At 34.6% G+C, this 12572-nt stretch overlaps 1 protein-coding gene across 1 annotated transcript in view; it reads right to left on the bottom strand.

Annotated features, from left to right (window-relative positions):
• LOC137502973 (uncharacterized) overlaps positions 1-12572 on the bottom strand; it is a 74378-nt gene that overhangs the window by 51128 nt on the left and 10678 nt on the right. Inside the window, exons 3-4 of the mRNA XM_068230254.1 lie at positions 9115-9210; positions 8795-8875 (exon numbers count right to left, since the gene is read on the bottom strand). Coding sequence (XP_068086355.1) covers positions 8795-8875; positions 9115-9210 — 177 coding nt within the window. The remainder of the gene's footprint in view (positions 1-8794; positions 8876-9114; positions 9211-12572) is intronic.

Below are 12572 nucleotides of genomic sequence, written 5' to 3'. Positions count from 1 at the left end.
AAACGGAACAAGATGAAAAGAATGGTGTTTCTTTCATTCTCAAGGCTCCGATCACTAGATCTACGCACCAATTAGATTTCGGTGTACTCAGTGCATGCTTGTTAAGTTTCAGGAATCTTTGATGTTTTTCATTATTCTGTTTTGTCTACTTATGTGCATTATAATTTAAACTACATTATTAACAAGCTACTGAAGATGTCCCTCATGAGATGAAACATGTTCTGACAATTTTTTGATTATGTAATTTAATTGCAAAGAGTGATTAGAATTGTGTTGAAAAGTTGGAGTAAGCTGTATATTCCAGCTGTCAGCAGAGACATGGTATGGAATGACATCAGAGAAAAATAAGCTTTAATAGGAAAAGATAGGACTGGAACTCATGAGGTCAAATAGGAGCAAATTTTCAAATACAGGAAGAGGAATTAGGCACTGGAATAATTTACCACGGGAGATGTTCAATTAATTTCCACCTAGTTTGAAATATTTTAAAGAGAAGACGAGATAATTTGCCAACTGGGCAAGAGAGATCAAAGGAGACGGATAAACTGACTGCGGAGTAATACAGGGGATCACTCATCTGCTTTATATAGCCTGGCTATGAATTTCAATCTAGAGCAACTATCTGAAGAAAAAGCATCCTCAAAGTAAGAATATCATCTTGTTCCAGCAGTCGAAAATTAACATAAGTGGGTGTTGCTAATGATATATTCATTGTCAGCAACAGCCGAGAACATGCTACGATATTGGCGAGAACAGTTGTTGAATTATGTTATGAAATAGGGCTACAACTTAACACTTCAAAATTTGTAGCCTTCAACATTGTGAAAGGAAAGATCCATAGTTTACCTATGATTATATACAACAGTTTCTTAATTCATGGTAGTGGTAAGAACGAAAATATCTGTTACCTAGTTGTTGATACTGCCAATACGTTAATTTTAGACAAATATAAGAAAAAAATTACTTAAAAAAGGAACTTGATATCCTGTCGAATAGCCCTTTTCTAAGAACCGATCACAAATTCTTAGTTGTTAATCAGTTTACCTTGCCCTTACTTAGGCCTATCTACCAGCTACAGAACACTAGCTTGATCAAGGGTCACAGACACTTTTCCAGATGTTGATTAAATAATTAGAAACTCCAAGGATACAATCCATTTTCCTGTCGATACAACAGACTGCACTCCTAGGAAACTAGAAAGGCTAGCTGTATGTAGAACCAAATGAGGACCAAAGTTACAAAATCTTATCGTATGTCGCATCCTAAGAAAGTCAGGAAATGAATACATCATGAAAAGATATGATCTAGATGCTGAACTTATGAATTGCATTAACAAAATTAGTCAGATCAATGAAGCAGAGGAACAGAACAAAAACAGCACAGAATTAAGGGGGCTGTTAAGAAAGCAAGTATATGACACAGTGTGACCTGAAATGGGAGGCGACGCTTGTATTGTTGCACAATTCATATTTCTATGTAGTGCATTGAGCAGAATATGTCAAAGTATCTATACCATAAAAGTTTTGGCTGCTGTGATCAGTAAACAGAGCAGTTGTGAGTCTCGATATGCGTACACATAAACTAGTAAAGTGCAAAGAAATGAATATGAATACATATTTACGAGAAAAAATGGCTCAATAAATTAAAAATGATTAAACCTTCAAGCTCTAAGCAATAACAGACCTTGTTCTGTGCCAGCTCCAAGTTTATTTTGACAGAACAGTGACTTTAGGTTATGCATACACAATAATTAATAAAATAATAATTCTCAAATGTGAGGGAGGAGTACTTGGCACAGAAGTATCTATTTAAATAAATTCAGAATGTTATATTTTCCAAAACAGCCCCCCTGAGTGCAGTCCTGGTTTCCTAAAATAAGCACATCATCCAGAAGATCTGCAGATAATGCTTTAGCAAAAATACATCATTGAAAAATGTCATTTTTTATCCACTCTTCAGACCAGTATTCTTCAACTGATGATTTTGGATTGAAACCCATATTCCAAATGACACTGAGATGTCTTCAAGGCTGGCAAAGTAACATCAGTCCAAGTGTTCCACATGCTCCCATGCTATATTGGGGAAAACACTGGTAATTTTTGATGACTGATTTTTGTAATTTTTTTAAACTGATCGTAATTATATATTGTTGTTATTACAAAATTCAACTGGTTTTTTACAGATCCTTTTGCTGTAAAATGATAACTTTTGTTAAGCTCTTTTGAATAAATTGAGAAAATTTATATGTGCGACTGTTTCTAAAATTAAATCTAGGTCTTGAGTAAAGGCCTGACTGAGTGAAGTCTTCAATTCATACTAGTTAATTTGGATATTTTTTCTTCCCTAAACATGAAATGAATATTTTTAAGGATTTGTTCCAAACAATGTTTTTTATATTATTAACCCATTCAAATACCATTTAAATACCATAGGAGTTCACTAAGAAATCACATTTAAATACTGCTCTACAGTCGTCATCATCACACTATTATTTAGAAAATCATACAAAACCAAACAGTAAATATTCCTTTCTGAAAATCTGACTGCATGATAATGAAGTAATAAACTTACCAATGCTGCTATTTTAGTACGTCTGTTGAGTGTGGTACACCTCAAAACATTCTTCTAAGTGAAGAGCTACACCACATTTTTTGCACTGCCAGCAACTTTCGCTTCTTTTACCTCGGCTGTAGCACACAACACACATTCTTGTGATATTTGATTTCTTCTCTCTAGAGGGAATACGCATGGGAAAGTGGACCCATGATTTAGCTTATAATCTGGTTGGGGTGGGGCTCGCTGAAGGTCGACCTCAAACCAAGTACTCCGGCAACTCAACAGTCTCTAGTAGCTGCTGCGCAATGCTAGTTCTGAAGTCCGTGTAGCTCGTCTTTCTGTTAGCAGCGATCTTGTGATACACAGTGAAGGAAATGAATTACACATATCTAGGAAATAAAAGAATATTTTCCTGTATCCTTTCACTGTGCATCGCATAACGGGGAAAAGAGCTGTAACCTGATCCTGAAGGTCAACACTACCCATCCCCTTCTGATATTCAAGGCCACACTTGGGCTTTATCACTTCTTCCCTCGGGGTTTGTCCTCTCTTTCATCTGAGTTTGCCTGTCCCTGTCATGTCAGCTGATTTGTGTTTAGTGGTGAGAAAGCAAGCATCCTTATTATGTTTCCACTTCACACACAACATACTGTTGGCAGCCCACGTCTCGTACTCTCCACGTTTTAATTTCATCTTACTGATATCGCGAGGCATGTCTTTTCGATTCTGTCTAACAGTTCCAATTACATTCATCTGCTTGTCGTGTAGCCTTTTGAATAAATCTGGGAAGAATACCAGTTATCTAAAAACAATGTATGTCCTCGGCCTAACAAGGGTTCACACATGTTGAGCATAACGTTTGTACTTGCTGGCAGACTTGGATCCATTACATCATCACCTACATAAATTTTGAAAGACAGACAGTAGCCAGAACTTGATTCACAAATGTTGTAAATTTTTATTCCAAACCTAGAACGTTTAGACCTATTACACTGGACATATGAAAGGCGGCCTCTGAATTTCATTAGACTTTCATCTAGAGCAATGTCTTGTGAAGGTATATATAATTCTGAAAATTTGGAGCAAAAATGTTGTATTATAGGCTTAATCTTTCTTAGTTTGTCACTACTATCGACTTGTTCATCGTCAACAAAATGTAAAAATCTTGAAATTATAATAAATCTTCCCCTGCTCATGGTTTCACAAAAAATAGGAGTGTTTATACACCTGTTTTTACTTCAGTATAACTGTATTCTTGACTTTCGCACTTGTGACATTAGTATAACTAACGCAAAATATGCCCTAATTTCGTCGGGTCTAGTCACAAACCATTTGTCGTCGTCTTTCAACTTTTTTCTGTCAGGAATGCTCAACTGTTTTGCTGCATATGAATTTGTATCACTTTTGTCACTTTACAAAAACAATATAAATATAAGTCACCACCTTATCAATACAAAATTTATTCACATTCAGCTAGTAAATATGGTCAAGACCGGTTTCGACCCCTAGGGGGTCATCTTCAGTTGACATGCATAAAAGATATATTTTACAAAAACATCACATATAATGATTAAAACTTAAATTAAGTCCAACTGATCATAAATGTTGGTATGTATGTCTTGGTACATTTGAGCTATTGTATGTGTCAATCCTAAGTTTTCCAGCATACAGTGTCAAGGTAAGTAGTTAACTAATATACATCATCCATGAAATTACATGCTATTTTTCATGTTATCACTATCTAATTTGGGTTGTACAATGTGGAATGAGATATACATACATTTGTGTAAATTAATAGTAGTAAGTTCAGTAATATACATTAAAAATTGGTTCTTAAATTACATTAATTGATTATTGATCAGTCATATGAAAATGTAGAATTATTGGTTTGGACACTTGTGATTAAAATATTAGTATGCAATACCTTGTTGGCATATATCTTAAATACTAAAGTATCAGTTTATAAAGCCTATTATTCTTATTTTATGTCTTGGAATAGGGTTGAACTTTTAGAAAACTATTTGTTTTGTTGAGCATAGGCATTGGATAATCTTGTTAAATTGGACACATAATTAAAACAGTGGTATATATATACCTTGTTAAAAATACATTGCATTAACATTATTAATATGTGGTGATATATATACATTGTTTGGGGTAAAATGGGGTTAACGAAGTTTTCACAACAGTATTTGATTAGTTATGATGTTCCGATATAATGGGTCCGTAAAAATATATAACTATATACATAATTGTGCTTAGAAAAGTATTTGTATAATCTGTTTGCAATTTAGGTAATATTTGGTTGTAATGTCTGGCGATATTTTGGGCAGCTACTGTTGTTAGAGCTATTAAGAGTCTTGAATATTATTGATGGAGCATGTTCTTCTTTTCATGGGCCGTAATATGTTGAGTTGGTGACATATTAAGAGCTATTAAGGTGACATGTCACCAACTCAACATATTACGGCACATGAAGAGACGAACATGCTCCATCAATAATATTCAAGACTCTCAATAGCTCTAACAACAGTAGCCGCCCAAAATATCGCCAGACATTACAACCAAATATTACCTAAATTGCAAACAGATTATACAAATACTTTTCTAACTGCAATTATGTATATAGTTATATATTTTTACGGACCCATTATATCGGAACATCATAACTAATCAAATACTGTTGTGAAAACTTCGTTAACCCCATTTTACCCCAAACAATGTATATATATCACCACATATTAATAATGTTAATGCAATGTATTTTTAACAAGGTATATATATACCACTGTTTTAATTATGTGTCCAATTTAACAAGATTATCCAATGCCTATGCTCAACAAAACAAATAGTTTTCTAAAAGTTCAACCCTAAACCAAGACATAAAATAAGAATAATAGGCTTTATAAACTGATATTTTAGTATTTAAGATATATGCCAACAAGGTATTGCATACTAATATTTTAATCACAAGTGTCCAAACCAATAATTCTACATTTTCATATGACTGATCAATAATCAATTAATGTAATTTAAGAACCAATTTTTAATGTATATTACTGAACTTACTACTATTAATTTACACAAATGTATGTATGTCTCATTCCACATTGTACAACCCAAATTAGATAGTGATAACATGAAAAATAGCATGTAATTTCATGGATGATGTATATTAGTTAACTACTTACCTTGACACTGTATGCTGGAAAACTTAGGATTGACACATACAATAGCTCAAATGTACCAAGACATACATACCAACATTTATGATCAGTTGGACTTAATTTAAGTTTTAATCATTATATGTGATGTTTTTGTAAAATATATCTTTTATGCATGTCAACTGAAGATGACCCCCTAGGGGTCGAAACCGGTCTTGACCATATTTACTAGCTGAATGTGAATAAATTTTGTATTGATAAGGTGGTGACTTATATTTATATTGTTTTTGTAAAGTAATATCTATCAATACGGAAATGAAACTTATAAACAACAGATATTTTGTCAAACAAAGGGTTTATGTATTCACAAAAAACTGAGAGTTCAGACAGTGGTTGCATTTCAAAATTCTTCAGTAAGTTTTCACTAACCCCACTGTATTCACTAAACTTATGTACAACAGGTTTATTGTCACTTTTTGTCCAGTTCCAGTCAGTCAAGCAATTCTGTGCCGAGGTACGAGCTCGTTTCGAAAGACTCAGCACACCGTCGTTATTTGCATCACTTTCTGTGTCATCAGAACTATTATACGCGTCGCTAGAACTTGAACTAAGTATTGCAGGCTCTATTTCGTCGTCACAAACATTACTGCCTTCAATATCAATCTCTAAAACACTATCTATTAGCTTCCGTATTCCTTCTTCATCAACACCAGCACATCTGCTTGACGCCATGATGGCAACTGACAAGAGTGAAATTATATGAAAAAAACGATTGTCTTATCTCTTGTTCCAGAAGTGTGTGAGAACCTGGTGAATGAGAAAAAACCGAAGCCACATGTGTAAACTTCAGCTCAGAATACATACAAGTGGCATCTGTGGGTTAGTAACTGAACTACATGCATTGATGTACAGCTGTGCATCGCCGCAAGCAGAGCTCGTCATTTGATTCATATGCCACGAATAACTATGACGAGCTAGGGTCGTCAAATGATGAGATTGGGTAAATAGGATCTCTCTTTATTTTGGAACATTATTCTTTGAGAAAAACTGTTCAATGAAATTAACATGAAGTAGAGGCCCTGTGCAATGACTGGTAGAAAATTCTGCACCTGTGGTCCAATTTATTATCAGATAGCTTACATAGATCACAAGTTAGTAGGGTGACCTGGACCAGATTGACTGACAATGTCAATCAAGGACGTGGCACTTTGAGAAGAAGAGTAATTTTATGTCAATGTACCAGTTGTATTACACTTACCAGATTTTTATTATTGAATATCCTGACAATTCAAACCATACTTTACATGAGTATTTTATGCTTATAGTTTATGATCTGTTAATTATTGGTCTGCAACAAAAATTGGGAATCTAAATTACTGAAAATGTGGTGAATGAACTTACGGAGCTGGTTGTAACAGCAGAATTTTTTAAACAGATGGTATAATTGCATAGAAAGGTCCATATTACAATGATTATGTGACACTCAAGACAATATCTTACCTTCCAAGAGAGTCAAAGAGTAAATGGTCCACTGATTGACAAGAGCCGCAAAACCACAAATGTTTGTTTGCAATATTAATTTCAAAGTGTTTAATACTCCAAACAAAGTTGAAAGCAGAGGATGAGCTGGCAGGGGGCGAATATTTTGGTTTCAAAACTTGGAAAAAGTGGACAGGTACCATGCACTTGCATCAAGACATCAGAGACAGCTGACAAAAGATGCATAAATCCAAGACGCAGAGGAGAGTGGAAGAGCCAGGAACTTAAGACACAACAGAGGAGGGAAAAACAGATGGAAAAAGAGCCATTGGTTCTTCTTTGTAATTTCAAGGCTACTCTAGATAATTGTCCTCTTTGGCTGATTTGATTTGTTTATTCTGCTGAGAGACACACACACACACACGCATGCATACACACACAAAATTGGTCAAGAAAGGTTGCTTTAGAGGGCCTAATTAATAGAGCTGACTAATAAATCATAACAAGGAGACTTCAATATAAATTACCAGCAAACTTCTTGTAACATGTGATGTAAATATGAGCATTGTGCAGCCCACAGTGGCATGGCTATAAAAAAATTGGGAATGACTACCAAACAACTGAATGCAATGATGTAATGATTAGATATCATTTTAAAATCCTCTTTAGAGACCATGTTGTTATCTGAGATTAAGCACAGATTTTCAGAACATTTCAAGCAGCATAAAAGAACATGAAAATTTGCTAACCAGATTAATCAACCCTGTGAAATAATTTTATAATTCCAAAGGAGAATCCTTGATTTATGCCCTTTTATGCAGGACACGGACTGTAAAATGCTTAAAAGAAGAGTTTCCTTTGATCCCATGTCAATTCTACACAGATGCTCAAGGCATACTCCAAGTGAAATTATGCCTTGGTGAAAACAATTTTTCGGTCCTTCAAAGGTCCTCAAGGCACTTTGTGCTGCGGTTGAAATAAATTATCAGTACAAATGCAGTACTCAAGGCATAAATCATGACAGTTTTTGCTGTGATAAAAACAGTTATTCAGTTCCATTTCAGTGTTTGAGAGTTTGAAGCCAAATCATATTATGTCACGAGTAGGATGTCATTTACGTAATGGGAGAGACAGGCTTCATAGTAGAATTTGCTAAAGCGTAAAAAATGTTTGGGGGCAAACACAGATCAGAACCTGGTTATATGTATGAAGGACACATAGCTGACAGATTGTGAGTTAACACAAAACTCCGTAATGCGAGCGAAAGATTAGCAAATAGCCAACTGCCGAATGAGATATGTTTAGAGGGGTCTGAAACATTTCCACGTAGATCAGGTGTGTGTTGAGGAGATCCTTAGGAGTAGCAATGTTCAAAATAAGAAATGTTCGGGAATAATTGTGTCTGCGTAGATATACCATCATTCAGAGTGTGTAAGGGATAACGCCACGACAAGATGTCGACACCACATCAGGCGTTAACTATCCACAGGAAATGGGCATCTCAAACAGTGTTTAAAAACTGTTCAGCAGTGACCTTACAAGTTTTTTAATCATAAAACAGGGTATCAAGCTATTACAATATCTTGCATGTTTACCTGTGTTTGTCGCAGCTCTGTCAACTCTGGTTTAAGTTCTTCTTTCAAATGGATCATCTCTGACACAAGTTTGTAATTTTCCTGTGGAAAAGTTAATATATTAGGTGCACACTTCCGATCATGCAATCTAGTCAAAACAAATGAGCATAGCAATTCATGATATCCCAGACTTAGTGTGTTTCAAATCTACATAAGGCATCTACGAAATTCATAAAACTTTGTACTGGACATATCTAAAATTTCTTTAACCTTTCTAGGAAAATTTTTACATGTGGAATAACATTAAAAGCAAGTCACAGTTAATCAAATTATTACAATACCTCCACTGTATTCACCTGTGTTCCTCCCAGCTCCATCTCCTCTGATTTAAATTCTTCCTTCAAATTTGTCATTTCCGATACCAGTTCGTAATTTTCCTATGGATAAGTTCATTTATTAGTAACAATCTTCTGACACATCACACATTCTGGTGACCAACAAATGAGCTTGGCAACACATGACATCCCAGAATTAAAGTCACTTTCAAAACTGCATAAGAAGTCTACAAAAACAATAAAAATTGGCAGATGCACATAAAATCAAAAGCCTCATAAAAACGTCTACAATATTGCTTGGAAAATTGCTACATATGGAGCATCATTAAAAGCTTGTCTCCTTGGTGTCCATCAGGAGGAGGAACGTGTCCCTTTGAATGCTAATTGATATTAATGTATTGCAGAGCAATATTTTACCACACAAAAATCTTTCAAAAATAAGATCAGGTTGGAAAAATGTATAGAAAAAATTACAATTATCCTCATCAGTGTACACAAAGTGAATCTGTAGATTCAAAACTAAAAAATTAATTACTGGCATTTTTAAATTTTAACAGCCTATTATGAAATACACCTATTTTATCTCTCCTGTTATATTTGGAAATTTGTTATAGATTTGTTATTTGCAAACATCTATCATTATTGTGCACAGAGTTGGACCTATAATGCACCATCCATGTAAGAGATCTCCCTCAAGCCATGGTCATCAAATGAACAACAACGATTTTAACCTTTAGATATTCGCGCCCATTCAAGTCTCAGAAGTGTTCGTGCTGTATCAATTGGACATCACATGAAAAGAAACCTCTCCTGTGTTAAAGGGAATGGTTCTTGTGGAAATTAGCACAAAGAGTCATCGTACCAGCCCCAATAGTTCTGAATTATTCTAGGCTATTAGCCCAATTCCCTTTCTTGATGGCAATCAAAACGGAGCACCAAAAAGTACTAACACTTTTAAACATGAAGTTGTTTTGTAACCCCTGTCCCAGATTGGTCTAATTTAGTATAGTTTTTAATTATGTAAATACTGGTGAAATTTATACTGTCATTAATCAAGTCAAGGGTCATTATTTGACAAAATAAGTCTGGGTTTATGTGATAGTGGTGAGGGATGCTGTGGGCACAACCAAATTTGATTATATTTTTTTACTATGCTCTGGCATTCATATTACTAACAAATTCACTACACCATAGTAATATTATCCCTGCATACATGGCACCTAATATTGCTATCATCCATTCCAACATACCCCTCTTCATCGCTTTCGACAGAAAAATCAGAACATCTACTATGAATGTCTTCTACGACTGTTTATGGTTCATGATCAATGTCATGAGGATCAACTGATATTTCCCCTTTCCTCCATTTATATGATAACTGATGGAGAGCCAGCAAAGTTTGACTGGGATCTGATAATATCATTTCCTGTACAGACAGAGCACTGCTATTTGTTTGAAACTTGAATTTATATAAGAATATATTTTAAAATTCAATACCTCTATCCATATCGTGATCCCCTGCAAATGTACATTTCATCCAAACAGTGAAGCAATACAAAAAAAAATACTGAATAAAAAAGGAATCAGTAAATAAAATATATATTATTGCATTATCGCTTGCACTGCGGTTTGTAGAACACTTGAATTTGCACTGCGGCTTCCCGACTGCACTCAATGTCCAGTCGCGAGGTCTTTAATTTTCACAATGAATACTGTAAATATAGAGATTTGCCATTTGCACAATTTATCAACCCACATCACAGCTCAGGATCCCTATCCCTCCTGCCGTTGAGTACCAGTTTCAAAAATATAAAATATACAATCCAAATGCAGTGCAAACGACGGCCTGAAGATTGAGATAGTGGATGAGATGCACTGTATGAATGATCTGAAAATTTTATTGTCCTGAGCTACAATGCTGAAATATTCCTACTTTCTGAGAAATGGAACACCAAGTTCCTGGAGAACATATTTCCATAACGGCTAATATAACATCTTTTCAGCAGCCCTGAAGATGGTTTTCCGTGGTTTCCCATTTTCACACCAGGCAAATGCCGGGGCTGTACCTTAATTAAGGCCACGGCCGCTTCCTTCCACTTCCTAGGCCTTTCCACTCCCAACGTCGCCATAAGACATATCTGTGTCGGTGCGACGTCACACAAAATAGCAAAAAAAAAAAATCTTTTCAAATGATTAGTTCAGTATAAGAGAGCTTTCAGTGCTAAATTGTTATTAACTATATAATTTTTCATTTAAGGCACAAGAAGTCCCAAAAAGGCTAAAACATGTACCTTGTATGTCTCAATTCTTATGGTTTCTTTAACCCAATCGCATCATTTGACGACCCTAGCTCGTCATAGTTACTCGTGCCATATGAATCAAATGATGAGCTCTGCTTGCGGCGATGCACAGCTGTACATCAATCCATATAGTTCAGTCAATAACCCACAGATGCCACTTGTATGCATTCTGAGCTGAAGTTTACACATGTGGCTTCGGTTTTTTCCCTTTCTTTTTTAGTATTAAAAACTTCATTTTTTGTCCGTATTGACTCAAGATTTTACAATGCTTAGTAAAGCTAAAGGTTCCACCTATTCAATACGTTATCGTAATGGTCTATTTAGAACATCACATATTTATTTAACTTATCATAAAATACATCTTTGGTACCGGTTTCGGCAATCCACTATGCCATCATCAGCCATTGAGTTTTTTATAGCAAGGAACATTCAAAAATTTAAAAATATGCAATAGCAAGTCCTATTCTTACATGAAAAACATTAAAAATATAGCTAAATAGCATAGGCCCATTGTACTATACAAATTAACATGTCTTTTTTGAAAAATACAATATTATGTAGTGCATCTAAAATTATTTTATATATAATTAGCAAAGTCTATGATTTGGTATACCTTATGTACAATAGAATCATGTAAAATTGATAAAAGAATCTACTTTTTTGCCATTTAACCAGTTTTTAAAACAACAAGTCCTATTTTACATGGAAAATATTAAAACTTGGCTAGTTAGTATTAACCCTTTTTTTATGTTATACAAGTAACATGTTTTGTTAAAAAATAAAGTATATTTTTGTGCGTCTAGAATTGTTTTTTAGGTGCTTAAAAAGACTATGGTTTGATATAGTTGATACACAGGAAATTTGATGTTTCTATAAAAACCTCTGTCATTTTTAACACAGTTTCTTAGTTCCTCATAATATGCGACTTATACTGTTTTAGATCATAAATACAGGTTCTTCTTCCTTAAAACTTATTGAAACAACAGTCTGTTTGACTATGTAAGTCCTGATGTGTTTTTTCTTGTTTGAGAATTGCTTCTAGTATTTTCCAATGTAAATAACTGTGTGGCTGAGGCCGAAACTATGGTTAAGATCTTGAATATTATTTTATGTGCCAGATGGAAATGGGCCGTAAATAGTGTTAATCTCGAACCAGTACGGACC

The sequence above is a fragment of the Anabrus simplex genome, chromosome 14 (genome assembly GCF_040414725.1).
Source record: "Anabrus simplex isolate iqAnaSimp1 chromosome 14, ASM4041472v1, whole genome shotgun sequence".
NCBI lineage: Eukaryota > Metazoa > Arthropoda > Insecta > Orthoptera > Tettigoniidae > Anabrus > Anabrus simplex.
The sequence above is the reverse complement of the archived record's forward strand: the minus strand, read 5'-3'. Positions and strand labels throughout refer to the sequence as shown.